General features: G+C 39.3%; 1 protein-coding gene across 2 annotated transcripts in view; it reads right to left on the bottom strand.

Annotated features, from left to right (window-relative positions):
- The window catches only part of PTPDC1 (protein tyrosine phosphatase domain containing 1), a 46274-nt gene extending 20972 nt beyond the window's left edge, over window positions 1-25302 (bottom strand). Inside the window, exons 1-3 of one of the 2 annotated variants that reach the window (XM_045025061.1) lie at window positions 25188-25302; window positions 24173-24253; window positions 611-703 (exon numbers count right to left, since the gene is read on the bottom strand). In XM_045025061.1, coding sequence (XP_044880996.1) covers window positions 611-695 — 85 coding nt within the window. In that variant the 5' untranslated portion in view covers window positions 696-703; window positions 24173-24253; window positions 25188-25302. Of the gene's footprint in view, window positions 1-610; window positions 704-13173; window positions 13197-24172; window positions 24254-25187 lie in introns of those variants that run through there. The other variant, XM_045025060.1, reaches the window with a different exon arrangement.
- Between the last annotated feature and the right edge of the window lie 527 nt (window positions 25303-25829).

Here is a 25829-nt window from a genome sequence, read left to right as displayed (position 1 = left end):
GGGATTTTTTTAGAGATGGTTCCAATGCTGGCTACATCCATTGACTACACCAAACTTTCAGCTCATCAGTTATTTTGCCTCCTTAGATGTAATTCTGTATGGATTTTCATAAGTCAGTAACATTTTTCTTCTATATATGTCAAATTCAAGGACGTTATAGTGCAGCCAGCAGTTGGTGAGACTGAGGGAGGCAAAATGCCATTATTCTCTCATTGACTTCAGTGCCATATGGAGGTATTCAGCCAAAGTGGTGAATCATAATTATTGCCTGTAAAAATTGTTACTATTTATTATTTGTTTTCTGTGGCACCCCACAATGTCTAAGCACTTCCCGAACACAAAAGATGACACAGTTCTTGTCCTTAAGAATTTATAACCTAACAGAAACAGAAAGTCAAATTGAAGGGAAACATGTCAAGGTGGTTACTGGTCATAGTGATGTTTGAATAACACACTGAATTATTTGTACTGCATATACACACACACACACACACTATCCCCACAACCTAGCCATAATGGATGTATATGGCTTTTATTTTTTAGAGATGATTCCTTTTCAAAAAACTCATCTAAACTTCCTTTTAAAGGGCATATTAAAGAAAATGATTACCTGAACTCATAGTTGAAAGATATGCACTGCTCTTTACCAATGAACAATAAGGCAATTCATTTTGCAGCAAGACCCCTGCAGCCATGGCAGTACCTGTTGAAACAGCAACATGTTGACTGTACATATATGAGGGGAGACTTAAAAAAATATCACTGGAGGATAGCTACACATTATAAAAATATAGCTGAGCAAGTTACATGCAGTATAGAGTGAGACAGAGGCGTTGGGCAGTTAGATATTGGCCGTAATATTAATTGTTACACAGTGGATTTAAATGCAGGAAGTGACAGATTGTCCCAGAAAATTCAAGCTCATACATCCTGCAGTTTTAGTTTTGGAGTTCTGCTGAATATGGACTTCAGGGCTGGACCCTTTATACGAATGAGTCATTTGTCGGAGAAAAACTTAGTTCTCACTTTTTGGTTGGGTGCAGCAGAGTCAGATACTTTATTCTGTTTAGCAGCTACAGCAGGGAGAGAGTGCACTAGGACATAGGGTCTCCCCTTCCTAGACAGGTCTCTCAACAGGTAAACAATTACAGCAGCATTTATACTTTTGTTACAGACAATAATAAACAACAGCTACATTTTGTTTATACGTAGGTCATCCTGATATCTTGTTTTTCTCACTTAAGAGACTCCAGTCTACATTTTGTATTATCTACACATTATCTACACAAGGTCGAAACAACTTCTCACACAGTTCTTTTCTACTCGCCTCACACAATCCTCGCTTCTACAAATCTCGCGTTATTAGGGTTACAGCTAGCCTGACTCTTGCTAACAGAGACTGTCATGCATTAAGATCCCCTACAAATCCCTGTCAGTTCTTTCTCTACTTTCACACATTCAACAAAGGTCCTAGAATAGTCAATATTCAATGCACTGCCATCTCTAGAGTAAACACAAGATTGTAGAACAGAAATCTTGCAAGAATGCTTTTTTTCCAGGAGAAGCTAATGAAATCATTGTGGCAGAACTGTTTCTGGATCGGAAACTTCAGATTTACAATTTTAGATTACTTTGTATTTTTTTAAGAGACACCCATTAATGTGTGCAGTTATCTACAATAGCATGTGTAATCACCATAATTAAGCATATGAATCAGGTGATGGGCCTCAAAACCTCATGTTGGCAATTATGGAAACCATATTTTGCGGGACATTGCTCCACTTAGAAGTCTGGTATCTGAGATCTCGACAATGTGGAGAAGGGCCTTTTGGTATAACCTAAGCTGTGAATTGAAACCGATAGTTATACAAGTATAAACTCCCATAGGGACACTCTTATCCCCGTGTTGGAGTATCTTTTTCTCATTTAGCTTACGTGTGCTAGGAAGTGGTTTAAACAAATAAAAAGGCACTTTTAAACAAGAATAAGAGCCTCCACAGAGGAGGTTATATCAGTAGACTAGGTAAAACTTTCCAATGCAGACAAGCCCGAGTACCAAATTCTGCAACAATGTTTTTGGGATTCAATAGCACTAAGCAAGCTGCCTCAATGTACAGGAAATTTACTAAGAAGGTGTTGTGGGGGTGAGAAGGCTGTGTGTTTGTAAGGCATTAATTGCTTGTTTTTCCTTGCCCACTATTTAATTTATGCATATTTTTGTATAATTGTTTTTTAAAAATTCAAAAGACTTAAAACATCCTCACTACACATTTATCAAAATGTAGCACTGTCTGATTTCATGATGGAGTAAATCAGAAGTATCCCCAATGAAGACAATGGGCCTGGTTCTCATTTACACTAAAGCCACTTTACACTGCTCTGGCATTGTTAAGGGTCTTTAGAATGGGCATAAGTTACATTTACACCCATTTTAAGGTCCCTTTAATGACAGAGCAGTGTAAAATGGCTTTAGTGCAAATGCAACCCCTGCAATCTCAAGGTGGCTATGCTTTGTCTGGACACATGGAAAAAGAAGGGTAGTAAATCCTTTAAGAGGGGAATGGGGAGGATTGGTAATTACCCACGAAAATATATTGGTTATGTCTGTTATTCAGTGACTATTGGGTAGACCTACCAGATGAGGACAGGATATATTTCTGGCCAACATGAGAAAGGAAATTACCATTCATCTGGGAATCGGGTTGGTGGGGAGGAGACAGTCACGCTAATTGCTGGTGCCTGTGTGTGGCAGGAGTCCAGTGCAGGTACTCATTCCATAGGGGCTCTGGTTCCCTGACAAACCAGAATGGGAAGTGGACCTAATGGGGAAGCATCCCCTAAGAAAGCTAGGGAACAGAGATCGGGGCTCCTAATGTCTACTCCAGCAAGGAGACAACCTCTTTCCCCAGCCCCTTAACTCTCATACAAAGGGAAGGCAGTGGGGTGCCAGCAGTGACCAGCTGTGGAGGGCTGATGGCAACCCTCTACCAGGTGGAAGTGATTAAGGAAGGAAATATTGCATGGATTACTGCCAGTTACTTCCGAGATGGGTTAATACAGTCACAGCCTACTTAAGCCACATCATCTCTTTTTTTCTGTGTTTCCAGGACAATAAGAATCAGGCACAGTGTACCTTCATGTAAGTGAAAGCACCTTAAGAAACAAAGAGCCTTTAGAATCTTCAAGGATGCCAAGAAGTGCAATGCATTATAAAGAAGAAAAAAAATTAGGGTTACCTGTATATGAAGTGTTTTCTACGCTGACCCTTGACTTTGTTGTTTTAGCAGCAAATTCCTTCATCATATGGGTAGCTGACAGCTATATTTAGGTAGCCCAGCACTTTTCATTTTAAGAGTTGCTTGTGCCCTTTTTTCAGAAGTGCTAACATTTTCACTGTTTGCAATGGGTCTCTGGAATTCAGCAAGGGGAAAGCCCGCAGGCTAAAGAAATGCCTTTTATTTGTCTCATGAAGTTCCATTCAGGTTCAGTTGAATTGTAAACTATTTAAAAAAAAATCACCCTTTCCCTTCTCACTTGCATTCCTCAGGAAAATTCTGGCAGCCTGCCAAAATTATAATTGAACACACAAACATTCTAAAGATTTAAGTCCATGCTACCCATTGTTTAAAGCAGCAGCATCACCACCATCCCATGCTGCACTCGGAATGCCTGGGAGCTGCCAGCGCAGCTGTAGTGGCAGGACGGAGGAAAGGGGGAAAAGAGCTGAGTCAAGCCAGGCTGGGCTCCACTGATCCAGCACAGGACCAAGACATCACATTTCCCATCCCCAGGGCATGACCTGGGGGCAAGAGTCCCCCAACCTCCCCATAGGGGAAAAGAGACCGCCAGATTGGAATCCCCTTGTTATCTCCTCTGGCCATCCCATTCTCCACTCTGGAGGTACCACTGTGGTGGGAGGAAGGAATGATTGTTGGGCTGGGTCAGACTCTCCCCCATCACCCCTGGACCCAGCATATGGAGCCAACCAACCACCTCTCCCCTTCTCCTGCTGCCACCTACTACAATCAGTCCTGTAACTCAAGTGGCCAAAGTCTGCACTGCAGTGCTGATGGTCAGGGTTCACACCAGATGATGGTGCATGTTGGTTGAATTGTACATAATAGAATTTTATTTTTATCTTTTTCCTCTAACAAAGACACCACCCCTGGAAATTACATCCAAAAAACTGTTAAAAGAACGCGATTAGTTGTTAAGTCAAGCACTTGAAAATTTGGAAATACCAGACTTATGGCTGATCTCCTTTCTGAGTATGCATTGTCCGGCTATGCCAGAGGAAAGACAGGAGGAAACGGACATGGTTTAATTAGGCTGCGACTTTATTCACTTAAAATATCCCGCAAGAAGTTGTACAGTACAGCTGGTCATCATTTCCTTAATAATTTCCACCTAATTTTGAGGGCTGCTGTCAGCCCTGTCCCTTCCCAACCTGATCCCAGGCATCCCGTTGCTGGGCCCCCACTGCCCTCCCCTCACATGAGGGTTAAGGGGGCTAGAAAAGGAGGGGAGTTGACTCCTCATTGGACCAGATGTCAGAGCCCCAAATCCTTTTCCTCGGCTCCCCTACGGGCTGCATTCCTCTAAATCCCCTTCCAATCCATTTGATCCAATAACCAGAGCCTTTCCATAACAAGTACCTGCACTGGATATTTGTCCCAAATATTACATAGTAAGATGTGATATTGTAACCTAACCCCATGTCCCACCCTACCGAGTCCTGCTGTGGGAAGGTGGAAAAAAATACCCTATCTTGGCCAATCTGGCCGCGAGGGAAAAATTCCTTCCCACCCCCAAGGAAAAGGGCAACTAGCATAATGGCCACGATGGATCAAGAAGAAACCCAGTCCTTTTTCAGATTCCATGGGTGGCATGATGGACACTGCCAGACCAATCCCAGTGAAAGAAGGCTTCTCCAGACTGTCCAGGGTATAAATACCCACCCTACTCTTCCAGTCACCTGGAAGTGTAGTTATTCCACACGTCTGGTCCAGCCACTTCCTGCTCCATCAGATACATTTTCCCTTTTCCTCCTTCTCTAGTACCAGTTGCAGAGGAAGCCCAAAAATGGGCAACAACCCCTTTACTTCCTGCCAGCAAGACAAGGACCCACTGCATACAGCTGTGGTGAGCCCATTACGATCCAGTTTTAACTACACGATCACACACTGTTTTTTTCACAGGACCTTTGCCATAGTCAGTGCACAGAATGGAAGAACAAGGCTGCAGGGGCAACCATAAATCTGGCATTTCTACATTTCAAATGCTTGACTTCACAACCACAAAATTTTCTTTTAACCTAGTGTTTTGATACTTAATTGCCAGAGATAAAATAAATGTGTGTCAAATTCTAATAACAATCTGATCACTTTATTCTTGTGCCTTTACTAAATACATTACATTTATTTTTTTAATATTATTTCCATTGGGATTGGATTCATTTAAGTCTTACTAAGTCTTGGTTCTTCAACACATTTTGATTCTTTAGAACTCTTTTGTTCATAGTCCATAATGGGAATATCTAGCTGTGATTCAGGCACTGAAACTGCTCATCACAATAGGAGATCTTACTATTAGAGCTATTTAACCACAAGCTAGAAGGCTACTTAACTCAAGCTACTGATTCACACAAATTATTTCTGCTGCAGCCACTTGAACAATACATTTAACAATTAAAATAACTCTCTAGATGTTGGATAAATGGCACAAATTTGCATACAAAAATAGTTTCTAAACTCGTCCATATACAAAAGGAGAACGGAAAACAAACAGTGTATTTTCCAGATGCATGCTACAGGGACACTGTCAAGTTAATCATACTTGGGAAAGTTTTCTGTCTGAAAATTTGTACTTGCTTTTGTTACAATTAACATATGCGAGTACAGTAACTGAGGTTAAAGGAAAATATGTTTTTTTTTTGTTTGAGGGGAGTGCATATAACAGTACTTTGCACATTTACCATACAATCAATTTTGTGTGGATCATTTATATAATACGGTAAAATAAATTCATAAAAACCAAACGTGGTGGTAAAACCGCAAAAATTGGCAGAAGTACTCAGGAGAAGGTGTGTTTTCCAAAACTATTTCATATTTTTTTAAGAATTAACTTCAGTTACGTTTGATGGGATCTCTTTTATTTTAAGAAAAGATCAGAATTGCAGAAAATTGTGTAGCTACAGAATTGCAGAAGGCTAATGAGCTCTTTCTAAATAATAAAGCAATAAGAGTTGGCTGATCTGCCCAGGAATTTTTTTGTCTAGGAACTGGACATCCCTGAAATTCCTTTCCAGAACCCAGACCAATCCTATTGCTCTTTCCCATTTGAGCAGTGCCATGGACTTCAATATTTTCTTTATTTTAGGAGTGCTGTAGTATTTCATTTCAAACATGAGTATGCTGAATTTACTACATGACAGTTATTCTGAATTCGGTAATGTGAGCAATACTCAGTCTGCATTTATTTTTTTTAAAACAAGCTAAGTGGGATTGTGCTTACTTTAAATAGCAAAATAGCTCTTTTTGGAACAAGGGCAAAATGTGGCTCACAATGAGGAAATGTGTTGTGATTTGGAACAGGAAGTACTATTTAACATTGCAGTATTGTAAGTATATACAGTAAACTGATTCAGGTTATGGATTTTTTCTTTGCATTGCTACACAAACAAGGACAGTGCTAAAGTAAAACTAGTGCTTGAGTAACAACTGCTCGCTTGATTCTTATAAATGGCACGAGAGTGGAAAGAGAATTAGGGACTTGTGATTCTCTGTTTAGCTGCTGCAGTTTTCTTTAAGCAGTTAGGATAAAAGTTGAAGGCGTTTTCTGGAAAGAGATTAGCATTTTCTGTTTCTTTCATTTAAAATATAGTTTTATTCTTTAAAGTCCTTATTCACCAGTTTGTTCATTATATTTTACACTCAATCCTGGAACATGCTAGAGAAAAAACAAACAAACAGCCAGCATGTTATTTTAGGCCATGTTCCTAATTCTCTTGCAGAGCTAATAAAGTCAGGTCTTGAGGCAATCATGCTATGACAGTAATCAGATTATCTACATTATCCATGTGACATACACCTCTATTGCCATGACAGCAAAGCAGGAGGTCTTTAATCTCAGATACATGGTTTTATTTATAGACAGACAGACAGGGAACAGCATCTTAGGCGATCTACCTTCTTCATATATTTAACCACATATCAACCACAGATTACAGTGCCATTAAGTCTGCATAAATAACATAGCTAATGGAACTATAGTACAGTAATAGCATACACCTATTGCCTAACTGAAGGAAACAGCAATATAGTATTGCCCAAGGACACAATGGCTCCTGAATTGTGGTACACTGTCTGATACCAAAGACTGAGGGAAATACTGTACCAAAGACAATTATTTTATTGCTCGTACCATGTTGCCAGTCAGTACAGATTCTGCAGATATTTTCTCCCCTTCCTGAAGAAAACTGATCCTCAAATAAAAAGGACCCATAAGTTTTGGCTGGCTGGCTTTGGTCACTATGTTGACCTACACTTTTGTTGACTGAACTGAACCAAAATCCCATTATGCTCTATAGGGCTAGACCAAAGGTGAAGTGGAAAAGTACTCCTTGAAAAATTAGGGATATGTCTACACTGCATCAAGGAGTGAACTTCCCAGCCCAGGTCCAGACAAGACTTCTGTTTGTGGGGGTCACACTAGCATGCTAAAAATTGCCGTGTAGACGTTGCAACTCAAGCTGGAGCCTCGGTTGTCAGGTCCGCCCGCCCACCCACCCAAGCTTGGGAGCCTGAGCTGTATCATCTACCCAGCTATTTTTAGTGCACTAGCATGAGCCCCCACTAACACAGGTCTGTGGATGGATCAGGACTGGGAGGCTTGCTCCCAAATGCAGTGTAGACGTATCCTATAGAGCTGAGACTGCAGGTGGTAGTTTCACTACATAAGGAATAGAATTTTACTTTAGACTGTGAAATCAACTCTCACAAACAAATGTATTAATTAAAATATGTAAACTGCAAAGGTAATTGGATAAGGTGTGTAATGCAACTAAACTAAGTAGCTAACACTAAACAAGTAAAATGTATCATTACTGGAATGCTTTGTGTTTGTGCAAAGTTGTAGAACTATGAACGGTACTCATTAAGCTTACTGTGGAAAACTACTAGTAGTTAAACTGTTAAAATCTCTGGTTTTGTACATGCAGAATCTGTCAGAAAATAAAATGTATGTTCGGAGGCTTGCAAAATATGCACCATCTGCCAGGTATGGATGATTATCTGTACAAGGTTTGGTTGGTATAGATGTCTCTATGTCTCACAAAACATGGACGGGGCTAAATAGAAGATGTGTAAGGTCTAGTAATACTGTGAAATTTGTGGAATCCTTTATTTGTTATAAACAAAGGTATGTGTGTATATGTATAAGTAGAACTGTGTTCAGACTTTGGAACAGATACAGACTGGAGAAGTAGGCTGTGATTACTACAAAGCTGTTCCCCTGACTGGGTAATGTATATTCCTTTCTGTATTGTGCTGATTTATCTTTGATTAATAAACTGGCAGAGTATGGGTTATATGATTTTTTGCAATATGTATTTGATAACAGATGAGTAGCAGTCATCAGGAATTGAACTAGAATAGTTGAGAGTGAAATAACTATCAGGTTCATTTAAATTTACATCGAGCATTTTGCAGACCTAATTCCACCACTCACTAATGCCTTATTGAACCAGTCCTTAAATATGTGCCCTGATGACGTTCAGCCACCTTCTTGGCAAGTCTTTTTCACTGCCCAGTTTCTCTTGCTGTTAAGACTTTTCTTACTACTTAGCCAAAATGAATAATTTTTTAGCTTCATGTCACTGCACCATATCTTATTAACTTGTGAAACTCCCTCTTTTCATTTATACCATTACTCTGAAATCAGTTATTCAATGTGTTCCTGCCTACAGAGTCTTTTTAAAAAAACTACAAAATGTAGCTCTTTATCCTTCAGTTATTTTTGTTATAGAACTGGATTAACAACAAATGAATTGTTGAAGAAACTAAAAACAACTTGAGTAGAACTTCAGGTATTCTTTTAGACACTATTTTTTGTGAGCAGCATTTTTTTTTTCATTTTTTAGCACCACGGCTTTCATTAGGCGTTGAAAAAGCATCTCTTAAAGCGTCTCAATGCTATTTCTCAGTAACAGCCACAAAATGTTGCATGTTCCAAACATATGAATCTAGATACTCTAAAGCATGGATCCATTTAGGATAATGATCCAATAAGACTCTGCCTGTCATTCTCCCACTCCCTGCTCTTCAGTACTTCCAAGTCACTGAAATTTGCAACAGCAAAACCATGTAGCACAAGAAGTCTGGCTTACACATCATAGGACAAATCCTGTCTAGTACTCCACTAGTGCAGAGAGACAATTCTCTTGCAGAGGAAGTGGTGTGATTACTTTGTGCCACCGGGGGGGAAGAGAAGGGGGACCCAAGATTGAGAGAGACTGCACAGCGGTCCAAGAGGACCCCCTATTTACAATTATCAGTCTGCAGCAGGAACAGTACGTGTGGCTAAGGAAAGAGGTTGGTGGTTCCACCTCTATGTCTGTTGGGGGGAAGGAAGGACCACACAGGCAATGGAAGCTACTCCTCTAGGTCCCATGACTGGCTTTGCTATCACTCTGCTTTGAGTGGAAGATTCCTTCCCCCCCCTCATCTGTGCTATCTGGGAGGTCTGCCTGGTGCCCAGATGTTGTTTAAGCTGGGTGTTGTGCAGAGTATTTGCCTGAGAATGAAGGAGAGAAAAAACGGATAAAGTTTGACATTCTGGCTGCCAGAAAAAAATTGCATTGACTAAAAGAAATGAGAGAACAAGACTATCCCCCAAGTAATTAATATGGCTGTTTAACATAAAAATACAAATAATTATTGCCTTTTCTTACAGAACCTATTTCCAAAACTTGCAGACAAGTTTCTGTTTTCTAGAATAGAAGGGCTCCAGTTCTGCCAACTCAGCTGCCACCATGAACAGTAACCCCATGGTAAGGCTCATTATCATATTTTTGTTGAACTAAATTAATACATAAAGGCCTCTGTCCTGCAAACTCATATGCCTGTGAGTAACTTTGTACATGTGAGTAAATCCATGGAGTTCAGTGAGACTACTCATGTACTTACAATATCAGGGCCATAGTTAGTAGCCAATTTTAAAATCTCTGTGTATAAGAAATTCAGTATTTTCAACCTCAATATAAAAGGGACATAACGAACTTGAAGTCTAATCAACTTAATGAGTGAACAGTAGTATCAGACACTACACATCTCCCACAGTCCCTCTGCTGGTTTTTGTGGATACGTCCATATCTTCCTGCTTTTGTTTTTTTAAGGTGGTTGTGTTTTCCTCTGTCATCTTTCATACATAAACAATAGGCAAAAACCATCTAAGGGCCAGATTTTAAAAGTAGGTGCCTAAAGATGCAGCTAGGTGCCTAGTATCAGAGGGGTAGCCATGTTAGTCTGGATCTGTAAAAAGCAACGAAGAGTCCTGTGGCACCTTATAGACTAACAGATGTATTGGACGAAGTGGGTATTCACCCACGAAATCTTATGCTCCAATACGTCTGTTAGTCTATAAGGTACCACAGGACTCTGTTACTTTTTATAGGTGCCTAGTCCCTTTTGAAAATCCCATTAGGCATCTTTTTACGTCTTTAGGCACTAAATACTTTCAAAAATCTGGCCCGTTCCTGCCAACAATATCTTACATGAGTAATTACTCTGGACCTACTGAAGTCAATGGGACTACTCCCCTGACTAGTTAGTCATGTGGACAAGTGTTTTCAGGATCAGGTCCTTACCTGCCAAAACACAGGAAGGAACGAAAGCAACAACACAAAGTTCTGTAAACTGCACAAAGTTTTCTTCTCGAATCTCTAAATGTTGTTTTCTCTAATCTTTAAGTTATAGCAGCAGTTCTCAACCAGGGGTCTGAGGCCCGAGCAGGTTTCAGGGGGTCCGCCAAGAAGGGCCAAAATTAGACTCACTGGGGCCCAGGGCAGAAAGCTGAAGCCCCTGCCATCCAGGGCTGAAGGCAAAGCCTGAGCAGCTTAGCTTCGCGGGGCCCCCTGTGGCGTAGGGCTCTGGGAAATTGCTCTCCTTGCTGCCCTTAACGCTGGTCCTGCCTTTTATATGCAGAAAAAACAGCTGTTGTGGCACAGGTGGGCTATGGAGTTTTTATAGCATCTTGAGGGGGCCTCAGAAAGAAAAAGGCTGAGAAAGCCTGAGTTATAGTAACCTTAGATGATACTTTTTACCAGTGTAGGTTAAAGAAAGTCACAGTAACGTGATCATAAAAAAAAAATCCTTTTACCCTATTTCTCCAACACATGAGAAACAATTAAACTTGTCAAAATTCAGTTTTTTAAATCAGGTATTTTAAAATATGCAATCAAGAGTTTTTTACATTAAAACATTTTTAAATATGCTAACAAGTAGCCAATTAGAAGACTTTTCAGCCAGAAGTACGTCACTAAAAATTTTTTTAAAAAGGGCAAATTTTATAATAGACTTGCTAACTCAACATAACACCATTGTCAGAAATAATACAAATTTGTACAAATTTGTAAAGATGCTCAGAGAAGTAATGTTTTTATTTCCATGTTGCATTATTACTAGTGATGACAATTTAAAAAGGGAAAATATTATTCCCTAAGGAGTTTTCAAACTAGGTTAGCAACAAGACACAAGAGGTGGATGAAAAACAGATGGGCGGTGAGGGGGAGAAATGGAGGTCAAGGTAACAATAACACACATGTTTTCATATAGACTAGCCATATGACATTTACACAGTGGGGTGATCCTACACCTGTGGCAAAACACCCAGTGATTTAAATGGGAACAGGATTAGGACCAGTGTGTTACTTCTGTACCTCCCTCCATGGACTTTTTTTTTTTTTAAACAGAAAAACAATATTCACCATCTGTTTCAGTAAGAACTGAATGTGACTTAATCATTAAGCACAGTGTTTACACAGGACTGTGGCTGCTTATGGTATATCATAGACATACAAAAGAAACAAAAGCATATAATTAGGTTTGGAAGGTTTAGATTTTTATGGGTAAATGTTGATAAACACCAACTTCACGGCACAAACACAGTCAAAAAATATTTCCACTGATGACAACTGAAATTTGCAAACAGGCAAAGTAAAAAACAATACTGTTTGAGAACTTAAGAGTTAAAATCCAGTGATTTAGTCTTTTGAATTAGACTTATTACAAACAGACTAGTAAATGAATAGTAAAAACACGTATAATTTGTTGATTTAATTACAGGATATTTACTTTGCATATTTTGACATGTGATGTTGACCATGTGTCTTCATCATTCATAAAGCTTTAACTTTTTGAATCTCAATGTCTGTCATTAAATAATTTTCTGATGCCCTCCTCATAGTTTTCCACAACTGTGAAAATTTAAACCAATAAAATGTATAAAAATGCTTAAAATAAATATCAATAATATCGAACAAAATTATATAAAATAAAAGTCAAATTCTGCCAAGCCTACATACAATTCAGCAGAACACTGCGTAGGTGTCGCATCCCTGGGTATTATTTGAAGGTGGGCATAAATTAAATAGCAAGAAATTTCATGCTAAACTGATGGACAGGTCTAACAATTGATTTAATTAGTATTATTTAATTCACTATCAGAGTTCTTCAGTAAATGCTAGCACGATAGTTTACAGATCTTATTTTAAACTACCTTGAACAGGCTGGCAGCCAGTAATTACTACTGGGAATTATAAAGGAACAGGGTAAAAGTGAATGCATTAACTGTTCTACAAACAAAACTGGTGACTCAGATATTATTAATCTTGCATCTCATGTTTAGTAAGACTACTCTTTTTCTGATTTTCATGGTGAACTACATACAGAAGAGTGAATTGGATTGTCATTATAGCTTGGAATGCTATACACAACTAAATTTTAATATAACTATGCTCACAAGTGCACATGCTTTAAAATTGGACTTTAGCAATGTCAAATGAATATAAAGTTCTGTCCTTTGCAAATTTCAAACACTCAGAACCGGAGAGAGTTAGCTTCTCATTTTAAATTAGTTTTAACAAGCAATTTCAATATTTTCAGTTTAACGGCTTACCTGTTACCCAGAAAAAAGATTGGGTGACTGTTGATCCCTTCATTACTGCAGATTTGACAAAGCACAAGTAGCGTGTTGTATGAAAATACCCGTTTATAGAAATGAATCCTAGATGTTGTTGCAGTTTTTACTACAGTTAATTGGATTTGTAAAAGTAATCTGGGAGGAGCCAATAACAATCAATTTTTTTCCCCTAAGACTACATGTGCAATACCTAAGGGACTATGCAGATAATCATCCCATAAACTGCTTTCTGTGTCTGGTTTAGATTTTAAAGGGATTGAGGCAAACAGGCTACATTAAACCTGAATCCTTTTCCTCTTCCTTTCGTTCAGCTCGCTCCCATTACTGTCCAGCAAAACCTGTTTGTCATTTCTGGTAGGTATTTATAAGATGTGCTTGTTAACGACTGAAGCACGCAGAGCTGGCAATGTAGAGATCATTTCAGATAAAGTTACATTAAATGAGGACTCTGTAATAAATCAGTTTTGAAACACAATGAATAATGTCATGCTCAAATCTCTGGTATCTCATCCGTTCTTTTAATATTTTCTTTCTTATTTTAACATAGAAGCCTAGCATATAACTAATGTAGGTATTAGTGTAAATTAATGGGATTAAACATTATTTGTTTACAACAACATGAAAAAACAAGTGCTTCTGAAGACAGCATACCTAATCAAAGCAGGAAGAGCCTAACTATATGGATTTTTGGGGGGTGAGTCAATCAGCAAACAACTAGCGAATATACAGTATGGGAAATATTTTGCTCTATTTTACAAAGTTCATTTCAACCACTGAACATTAGTTGACAATACAAAAGGTTTCCATTGATACTTGCAGCTCTTATTAAAAAGCTGGCAATGCAAGTAACAGTTGTTGAAAGTTCACCATAACATGACACCCCTTTCTGTCTCCCTCCCCTTTACTTAAGAACACAGTAGCCTATTTTCACACAAGCTTCTTGGAGATAGGGAGATCTGCTTTATTTATGCAAGCAAAGCGATCTGGATACAACTGTTCTAAGGGTTAAGCCTACAACCCAATTAAGCTTGGAAAATATTGTGTCAGCTAAGGACCTGTCTTAATTTGGCCAGAGGAGACATTGAGTTGATAACAGAGCTAAATTGTTATGTCTGTTTTTAGAAACATTCTTCTGATCAGATTTAACTGTTTATGATGGCTAACATCCATGGAATTAGTAAAATTCAGAGATGAAAAAAATTCAGCTGCTCCTACATGCAAAGCTATATATAAGGAGAGCGATAGGGCCAAACTTTAAATTGCAGATGTTATTTTTCACAGATGTTATTTTTGCAAACACAAAAACTGATGTGTACACAAACTGAATTTGCATTCAAGTTGTGTTTTTTCATGGCTAATTACAATATCCAATTTGTACAAATCCAAGCACAATTGTGCAAAAAGCCCAGCCATGGAAATAAAAATTTGGTCATGGAAAGTTGCATCCACAATTTAGAGGCCCTATTGAGGTCCCTTAAAAAATATGGCCCATTGTTATTCACAAGTTTGCTTTTTCTTCTTTAGATTTTCCAGTTAAATATTATTTTCTTTAAAAATGACATGGTAAAAATATTACTGTTTACAAAAATGACTGGTTTGATAGTATAGTCCTTGAAGAAAGTGAAGTAAGGAAAAGGTTACATGACCATTAAAACCACCCTCTGTGAAAAGTAAGTTTGGTGCACTCCATTATGTTATCACACCAAACAACTTTGACTCACAAATGTTTCATTTGTTAATTACAGAGGGAGAAAAGAAATCCATTAAATCCACTGTTTCCACCCCTCAGGGATTTTGTGTCTCATGAAGAAACTATAATTTCGTATGTCCAGTCAATTTTTTTATTTTAGAAATATCAATGGCAAATATTCACTGTCCAAGTAAGCAATAGATATTTACCAGGAGGGAAAAAGTTATTTTAATTGTATTTTTTAAACCTCTTGGCTATGTCATTGCAATTCCTTTCCCTTTTGTAGCTGAAAAATATTCAATGAAATGATCCATAACTCAAAAATAAATGTCAATGTTTTTAACCATATGGCAAATTGTTGCTATCACTTTCGATATTGTATCTAAAATTTCTGCAGACAAAAGAAGACTGAAGTATATTAATAGACTATGAGGGATGCCCTAATAATTGCCCTAGTCATACTTGTAATTTATTTATAACTGACAGATTCTGGAGGACATATAATTTCATTCTGTTCCCTTGTAATGTTCCCTGTAATTAACATGCATATTAAAATATATTTTTAGGACTGAAGGTGCTATAGACAGTAGTGACATATCAGATGATAGAATAAATTGCTGAGAGGCAAAATCATAAGGCCTTTAACTAAGGAAGTTATTAGTGCTCATTTTCATGTTTTCTACATTCTATAATACAGTTAAAGAGTAAACTCTAATTCCTTTAAAAAACTATTTGAAGAGGCTCATTATTTCAAACTTTAAGGTCAGAAACTTGGTAAGTTAACTGAGATGCCATATATAAAAATACTATTAACTATTTGAATGGCAAAATTGTGTTTGTGGCTCTTTCAAATGTGTACTTAATTCTAGCTACAAAACAGTTTCTAAAAATTAAAAGTTGTAGATAGTTAATATACAAGAACCAAATTTTTTTGTTGTTTAGAAACCTGACCAGATTAGATTTTCACACTTCAAAAATAATCACTTTAGAAAGTAGTATTATGTCCCCTTGCTTTTTTAGTATGTCACCTTGGGATTCATTTTCTAGAAATACTGAGCATCTCCAGTTCCCATTGTCTTCAGGTGGAACTGTGGGAGCTCAGCATAGCTGAAAAATCAGTCTCTATGAGTCCTGTCCTGCAAACACTTAACCATGTAAGAAACTTCATTTACTTGAGTGGTCCCTTAGAAGTCAATGCAGTATTTAGGTAAGCAAAATTATTCATGTACTTAAGTGTTTGCAGGATGGGGCCCCTAGCTGTAACTAACAAGACTGTAACTACTTTATGGATCCAAATTTGCCAGGTTCTGAGCACCCTCAGTCACCCCTTTGACTTCACTGGGAATTGAAGGTGCTCAGCAGGATCAGGCTTGAAAACAGTAAAAACTGAAGACACAGGCACAAGTAAAATTCTCTAGAATAATATTACCACCTCTTGTTTTAAGTACACATGGTTCACCATTATTAGAGAACTGGCTCCACACATGACTGAGACCTGCTAGTATAGTATGTATGTCAGATATTTCAAATCTCAGCACCCACAACCTTGGTAAATAAATGATATATCTTTATGGAGTGTTGGGGGGGGGGAAACGATGGAAGTTAAGCTGATTTTTAGTTGAATACAGAAGAAACAGAATAAGTAGTCTGAGATTTTTTTAAAATTGAATTTAAGGCAAAGAAAGGTAATTTTTAAACATTTAGATGAGCTTCTTAGTGAGAACTGATGCATGTTGGAAACTCTGAAATTTTAATATTTGAATGATAGCTAATGAGCACTTCAATAATTACTTTTCCTAATGATAACATAACTTAGTACTGGCTACCTGTTGATTTCCAGGTACAGTTCAAGACTTGGTGGTCTGGAGCCCAGCTGAGAGCTTGCCTTTTTGCTCGGTCCACTTGCAAAAATTATGACCTGCTGGATTGCTCTAGCACTTCCTAGATTGGTATTCCTCAGTACTAAAGGTAGATCATTCTCAGTTGAAGAACCATCTGCCCTAGTAACCTGCCAGAGTTTAGCTAGCTCCATGGTTCAATGTCACGCCTGTTTGTTCAAAAAAATTATTATTTCATTTCTATTTTCATTAGGGCTATTTTCATTAGGAGGTTTTGAGCCAGCTGAGAAGTTATTTTTTGGGTTAACCATATTGTTTGCTGTTTTCAAAGAATTAATGCACAGCCACAGGCAAATGAATTAATACTCTTGAAGCCTTTAGAACTCAGCAGTTACTATTTAAACAAAAAAAGAATCCTAAGCACTTTGGAAAATTCTACTGAACTATCCCAACCAGACAGCCACATTAACAGGTTTTTTAGGTAAGTAGAACAGGACCTGGTCACTAGATGTTTGGCAACTAGTGTGACTAGAACTGTCTATGCTGTCTTAGGGCTGCATTACAGAAGGCTTAACATTCACCTGTCCATGATCCGCAGACAACTAATTTATCTGCTTAGACCAATGGAAAACTGCAAGTTTAAAAATTCTGACTACAGTTAACACCACAGTTAACGCACTTCCATAATGCAATTAAACAGGCAGAATCAAAGCTTCAAACTGTCCTGAAAATGCAAATATGAACTAAGGTAAGGAGAACTGAACAAATGTGAATGTCTGATTTATTTTAAAAGTCCTTTTGTCTCCATTATATCCTTGGCATGTATAAGATATGTATCCCCCCCAGTTTCTAGGTGTCACTCTGATCTAATATAACTCATTGAAAATAAATCTATTTTTGGTGCCATACTGTGGTACTTACAGGATCTTTCAAGTTATCTTGTGTTAAAGCATAAAATATGACACTGCACTGGAACTGCACTGCATTTAATATTATGTTCTCACATTGTACCTTTATTTAAGAATATCAAAATGCTTTATAAGAGGGAGAAAGTCAAAGAGAGAGGATTAAGGGACACTGGGAACTTAAAATTATCATGCATTACAAACACACACATTATCTATTACTAACACTAAAGATCCAATCTACTTATCACTTTAGATTTGAGATTTTCAAAGCTAATATTAATTTTAATGGGACTTGTGTGTCTAAATCTCTGAGTCAGCTTTGGAAATTTAATCTATGCTCTTCATTTACATTTTGCTTCTCTCTGTTTGGGCAATGAAAAGCAATGAAGCCAGCTTTGCTTTCAGGTTCCTAATGTTGAGATGTTTAGACTCAAACACTGCAGGGCAGTGTTTGTTTATAAACAAGTGTTTTTATTATAATTTCAAATATTGGGGAAACATTTTTATTTGTTTTAGGATTTATAAAAGCTTGTTTACAGCTTCTAATTTTGGATCCAGTTTATGGTGGCACAGCAAGTCACGTGCAGAGTCAGGACTCAGGAAAGAGAACTCAGCTTGGACTCTCAGTCCTGTACTCTAACAAACACACACAACACACAATAAAATGTAGTTGTAAGCTAAAAACATGCGTTAGGTGCCTAGTGTGGCCTAAGACCAAAGGCCATGCCAACCACACCATCTGAAATGTATTATTCCACTCAGAAATTGCATGTATTCTTAGTGATAAAGGATAAATGTATAATCTGAAACAATACAAATACAGTTTCAAGTTTTCTATCAAGTGCAATCTTTTTTTAAAGATTCTCCCTGTCCCTCTACAGACAGTCCTATCTTCCCATATTCCCTCCTCTTGTTTCTCCTTTCCTTCACTATTAATTAAAGCTGTCACCAAAGGGGAAGTTGTAAATATAATGAGATGGTGTAGCACAATAGCAAGAGGATTTAAATTCAAAGGATATTTCTAAAGATGGAGAGTTGTACTGAGTGACTACATAATGAGTATACAATGGTTTAAACTTGTGATTGGTAAGGGTGACTAAACTATTCTTGTAAGAGGAACACATTCTAGGAAATCTGTTCTTAGCTATGAGGACTGAACCACAAGGAAAGTCACAACTAAAACCTCCCCATTTAATCAAAAATTCAGTCTCTGTACTAGGTCCTGGGGTGGGGATGGGAGGAAGAGATACCTCCCTCCTCCAGCTGCTCCCATTGCAGTTCCACACTCTTCCCTCAACCCTGCACCACAGTCACCTTGCCCTAGAACTGAGTACAGTGCACGAGGAGTCCCATTTTGGGTATGTCTACATTATGCTTTTTTTCAGCAGAGTATAGTATACATATCTCTGTAGCCCCCCAGGACAGGTATAAACAGCAGTGTTGAATCTGAAGCACAGCTCAGGTGAGTAAAGACTCCAGCAGCAGGGAAAGGCTGTGGCAGTGGGGAAGCAGGCTCAGCCTTTCCCCACTGCATCCCCTCTGCCAGAGCCTTTCACTTACATGTAGCTACACAATGCAGTGCGGATGCAGCTTGCTTTTCACTGCAGCATGTAGCTGCTAATGATGTGTAGTGTAGACATAGCCTTTGAAAGCCAGGAACTTCCACGTTTTAATCCTTGCACTGACATTAACTGACTCCGTGGCCCTGGGCAAATCAGTTGACCCCTCTGCCTCAATTTCCCACATCCATAAAAGGGGGTAATAATATTTAAGTGACAGGAATGCTTTAAGATTAAATTACAGCACTGACTTCCTACGTCTCTGTTTGGCAACTTGACATTTCTAAAACATTTAGCATTTAACTGTCCCTCACTTAGATCACAATTCTGCCATCTGACACTTACGTAATCAACTCAGAGAGCAAGTAGAAATTTGAGTACAATAGCTACTGTCTTAGCAGCAGCAACAACAGACATTCAGTGTGATAGTACAAATATTATAATTGTTCAAGTATTCTTGAAATAAAATTCAGAGATTTTTCCAATAAAAAGTTCAAAAATGTTCATCTGATGTTGTTTAGAAAAGGTATGTTTTATATGTGGTTCAAGATATATTATGAAAAAATGGAAGAAATCAAACTCAATGAAAATGTCTCAATTGTGCAAAATGCATTGCTTTTATTCTATTTTCAATTATACTTATTTCAACACTGTAATAAATGGGCTCTGTTCTTCTATTACAATCCATAATCTTGTCCTGAATGTCTCAGTTCTCAGACTCATAGCAAGTTAACTTATTAGGCAGAAAAGGTGGTCAGCCTGCAAAAGCCTTTTTTTATTTTTATTTTTTCAATAATAAGCATGTGTTGTGTGGGCTCCCTCTCATTATCTTTGTATCTGATTTATGTGAGGCTAATCCCTAGAATATACTTTCAGCCTGAGGTATCTCAACAGCATAGTGGTGGATGAGGACTGTGACTAGGGACTCAGGTTAATATTAACAAATTCTTATGAAATGAAGAATTCTCAAGTTTATGGATAGCCAAAAAAGGAATCATGATGGGTAAAAGATTAGGAACCCCCACTATAGTGCCTCAACTGGACTAAAAGTACCATCACAAAGACCTGGGATGGAGATTTGCTGATGAGTAATAGCTGGAAGGGGGTGAGACTCAAACATCTGTAAATAATGGAGAACTGAATGGGTTTCTTATTTCTGTATCTAGAATTTTAGTTTTAAGATTGTATCTGCTAAACCGTTTTGGATATATCCCTAGGGACCTAAATTAAAGCTGTCTTCTTGAGCTGTCCTATTAGTCAAAGCACTTTGTGCTGTGGGATCTGACACACTGCTCTTGACCCTGTCTCACCCTCATGCCATGATTTGCAAGAGAAGCCTCAGAAGACAGCCTTACAGCTATCTTCCACAATACCTGCACCAGGGGAATCCTCCCCCCATCCTCCAACCAGATACAAGGCTTTTAGAGCCCCATTATGCCACTCCGGCCTTTTGTACCTGGCCAAAAAGAGTTTAATGATCTGCAAGTATCATTCTCATACATTCAAACAAAGGATCAAAGTATTAAGAGGACACAACGTGATTTGGTCCCCCTTCAAGACATACTACACTAATGAGGCACAGGAAAAATATTAGGGGAATTTCTGTCCTTGAAGCAGTTTCCCGCACCCCCCTTAAGACAGAGTACTGCAAGAGGTATAAAAACCAGGAAAGAAATCTTCCAAACGTTCATTAGCATACTTAGAAATATTAAACAATTAAAAAGATACAAATGCAGTGCAGCTTATCTTCAACTTTTAATTGATGTGCTTCTTCCTTAGATCACGCATAATCTAATATGTTTTTTCTTAGTGAGTCACAATTCCTTGTGTAGGAGTTCCTATAGTCTGCAGTGTCACCTACTATGAAAGCAAACCTAAACATAATACATACATACATAAATAGACACACTTTACATTGTGTGAGTGCATGGACTGTCTTCCTCTGTTTGGAAAGTGACTAGTACGTGGTGGGTGTATGGACTCACAGACTTATATAAATTTATACAATAGCGGAAAATCCTTTTCTGTGGTACACATTGCATATTTCTACTACCTGTTCTTCTTCAGATCTCCTATAGGAAATGAGTGCAGAATATACAATAGACATCTACAATTTGGCTCCACAATCAGGATTTTTGCCAATGACAAAGTAATTGATCTCAAACAAAGGGTGGTGATTGGCCATACTTTTAGAAGCGAAGGACTTGAAATCACTAAATTTTTGGTAAAGTAAGAGAGAAACTGCCTGGTATCTTTGTAATTCTGTGGCCACTCTACTTGAAACAAAGAAACGTTATTACTTTAACTGAATGGAGAACCCATGTATTATGCTATAAATCAAGAATGATCCAAAAGTATATGTTTCAGGTTACAGTCTCTTTCAGTTGGCAATAACACTGCAGTTTTATGACGTGGTTATGGCATGAGATGTTTTAAGGTATATCTCTGCAGTCCTGTCCACCAAAGTTAATTTGCACAGGGTTTAGCTGCCCAATTAACTTTCCATTGATTTTATATGTTAATTGCCTAGTAAAATCCCCTTCCTTCCTTCCATTTAAAAAAAATATATAAATGTGTATCATATGCGGCCTCCGATGTATACTTGGTCTCAATCCAGCTTGAGAAGTGTCATCCTGGGAATACTATTTATCTTACGAGTTTAAACTCTCATGAGTTTACAAATCTCAATTTTATTAGCAAACCTATTCTGCAATTGCATGAATTTTAATATTCTGATTTACAAAATGCCATAAACATCACAATTTTTTTACCATTACGTGAATGGTTTAAAGAAGTGTGATTACAATCCTAGGCAGTTAAATCAACTGAGCACTACGCATTTCTCATCCCGCTTCTGGACCTACTTACTGATGTCTATCACCAACTGAGTCATCTCTCTCTAAACAGATGTTAGCAGTTCAGCATACTATATATAACTTAGAGGACAAACAAGCCTGTGAACCAATAACTTGATGGCTTAGCGTCCAGTTTTTAGCGGGAACAAAGTAAACAAGTTCAACTACATTTTCTTGCCTCACTGTATTACTATAGCTTAAAATGTGTTATACAGAAATATTTTTAGATCTGTAAAGAATCAAAAAGCTAATATTAAAAACTTGAACATGTATTCACTATCAAAAAAGTTAAACAGTTTCAGGTATTACACATGCCCCTAAATTCCCCTGCCAAGTTTTTGTGATTTTACAATTACAGTTTCCAATCTTTACAGTACTTCTCACTTCTTTTTCTGTAGGAAAAAAGACAGAAAATTGACTAGAAGCATAACTGTGCAGTTGAATGCACACACTGAAAAAATCCTTTATCTTTTAGTTGCAATAGCATGAGGTGTTACTTGTATCAATTGTCGGTAAAACATTTTCAGACAGGAGTGACATTTGAATTGAAAGCGTCTTTTTAAAAGATAATCATTTTGCTTTTTCCACTGTTCATGGCATTATACTAATCTTCAGCAACGTTCCTCATCCATAAACCCCCAGAATATATTTCCAGCTGAAAAATGATCCTGCACACTATTCACACCATGGAAAAGTCTTTAATTTCTACATATCCCACTAAACTCTACCTTCCCAACACCCATGGAATTTATTCTACTGTCAAACTGTACAGCTTCCAGTCATGATCAAGCCTTCATTATTTGTAGCCTTCACCATATTTTGCTATTATATAAAGTCACCAAATACAGTATAATAAACCAGTTTCACAATTGTTAGACATTGCACTAAAACAGATGTTAAGAAATATTATCCAAGTGGTTTTATGCTGCCAACCAAGAAATCCAATTATAGGAAAGGACCAACTAGTTAATTATATCTTAAATTGACAGTGCCTGACCCTGAAGACTCAAGTATTATCTCTCTCATTTACTTTTCCCATGCTGTCTAACACATGGAGCCTCCATACAGGTTTTACAGAAACTCTTGATGCAAAAACTAGATGGAGAAAATTGCTTCAAAATAAAGAGCAACTGCAGACACTTGGCTTACTTCACATGTATTACTTTGGGATTAATTACTCCACAGACTTGGTGCCCAATTTCACTGACTGAGGTGCAGGCCTCCTGAAAACAGATGGTTCCTTCTAAGAAATAATAATCAAGGGAGCTGTTCAAAAGAAAAACAATTAACTCTACATCATAAACATGCAAGCTAATCACTCCGTTATTTATTTGTTCATCCAATAAATGAAGTGTTAAGATCAGCCTATTGGCAAAAACAGAAACAGAGTCTAACAACTAGGTATACAAAATTACTATCAGGAGTGAGTTAAAATGAAAAGAAAAACGTGTTGGCATATTCTTCATCTCAAATTCAACTGAGGAAGAGACTAAAGGTTGTTTCTCTAAAAAGAGTTGGGTAAAATAAGTATTAGTTAACTCTAGGAACTAACTGCCAAGAGAAGGAATGAAAATGTCAGAGTTTGAAGAGGACAGCCTGTTTCAATTTAAAGTACAGATATAGACTGAAAAGTAATCATATAAAAGTGGTGCTGTCTTATCCAAGAGATCTGCTCAGTGTGTGTCTAATTCACTACAGCATTGTGTGTGCTAACTTGAATGACAAACAAATGTTTGTGTTCCTATTAAACCCCACAGAGCCAGCCAGTACTCTATGGCCCTCGAGAGAATAAGCAGGATCCTACTATGACTCTTGCTTCATCAACAAACTTGTCAGCCACTTTCAGAAAGGTCAGCTGAAAAATGGTTATTCCTGGTAATGAGTTGCCAGCCACAAAGTACAGTTTGTTTTTAGAAGCCCAGGTGGAATTCACAGTGCCAGAAGTCAAAATTAATCTTTTAACATAGCCATTGAGTACATTTGCTCTTGATGTCACTGAGGTAAGCATGGAGCTGCACAACGGCACATCTAAAGTAACTTTCCTGGGTGTAACTGCTCTTTAACGCTTTTTGCTGGTGCTGAATACCCTTCACCAACCAAAATACTCTTGAACCCATCTCCTTACCTCAGCTATGAAGAGCAAAGCCCAGCAGCTTCCCTAGGAAGTGGAATATCAAGCACATTCTTCTTGCTGATCTCTGCCTTCCTGGGCACAGAACAATAACAAAACCTCAAATTACACTTATACACACACAGGCACACATTTAGGATGTTTAAAACTAGACTGCCCAAAGCAAAGTTTAATTAGATGGGCCCTAACAGATCTTTTCCATCTGTCACTTCTGTGAAACCTTAAATCTAGAAATGGGGGAAAAAATCTATTACATTGCCTTCTACTACCAGACTTTCCACAGCTTGGCCCAATAAAGCAACTGGTCAATGACTGGCTAATTTATCAGACTCCATCTATGTGAGTGTGTCTGCATGAGTGTGCACACAAGTCCGTGCGCTCATACACTTTGCCTACGCAGGCAAGTATGTATGTGCATGCACCTGTGCGCCTGTTCGATTCCAACCCCCACAAACTCTGTCACGGCAGGCTGGGGGGGCTGATGGACTAGCTGGGTGAATCCTTCCCACTGCCTGTCTGAAGAGGGACACCCCCACCCCCCCGGGAGGCGGATGTACAGGGAATGATCTGACAAGTCTGGCTTGGGGTAAGTACCCTGCCTGCCAGGCTGGGCTCCTGGCACCAGGGGAAGGGAGATGGCTTGGTCCCGGCTTTTTATCACCAAACCCTTTGGATGCCCTGCGCACCCACAGCACCCCTGTGTACACACCTCCCTGCCCACACGGGCTGGGGCTTCCCTGGGCACAAGGACCCCCTGCCCCTGCCCCTGCCCGGGGGGGGGGGTGCTGGTGCTGCCGGCTGAGCGCAGCCGGGGACGGGGAGCAGCCACAAGATGCTGTCGGGGAGCTGGAGCCACAAGCCGGGGGCGGGGGGGGGGGGCTGGCGCTAGGCCTGGGATGAGGGGAGCCGCGGGGGGCGGGGTTAGAGAGGGGAGGGGCTGAGGCATCGGGGGGGGGCTGGATCCCGATGGCGGCCGACGGGGAGGGGGCGGCGAGGGCGACAGACCCACCTTGCTGCCGCTCCCGCTGCTCCGCTGCCAGGCGGGCCCGGGCAGCCCGGCTTGGGGCTGGGCAGGGGGCGCGGCCCCGCCTTCGGGCCGCTAGCCGGCCGGAGGCGGGGAATGCGCATGCGCCAAACACGGACACCTGCGCATGGGACTAGTGAGATGTGGCGGGGCGGTGATGGACGGGAGGGGGAAGTGGTGGTGGAGGATGGGGGCGGGCGGGACCGGGGTGAAGGGGTGGAAGCGGTGGTGGAGGATGGGGGCAGGTGGGACTGGGGTAAAAGGGCTGGAAGTGGTGGATGGGGAGCAGACGGGACTGGGATGAAGGGGGGAAGCGGTGGTGGAGGATGGGGAGCAGACAGCACTGGGGTGAAGGGAGGAAGCTGTGGTGGAGGATGGGGAACAGGCAGCACTGGGTGAAGGGGGGAAGCGGTGGTGGAGGATGGGGGGCAGACGGGACTGGGATGACGGTGTGGATACAGGGGTCAAGGATGGGGGCAGGACTGGCACCATGGGTTTTTCTACATCCAAAGGCAAGAGGACTAGAGTTTTCCCTGCCACACTGGATTGCTCACTGTTCTGCACTTCCCATTTAATCGAAAAGCAACATTATTCACATAAGGGTTATTCCTACATCCTGCACTTCAC

This window comes from Mauremys mutica, chromosome 7, assembly GCF_020497125.1.
Source record: "Mauremys mutica isolate MM-2020 ecotype Southern chromosome 7, ASM2049712v1, whole genome shotgun sequence".
Taxonomy (NCBI): Eukaryota; Metazoa; Chordata; order Testudines; family Geoemydidae; genus Mauremys; species Mauremys mutica.
The sequence above is the reverse complement of the archived record's forward strand: the minus strand, read 5'-3'. Positions and strand labels throughout refer to the sequence as shown.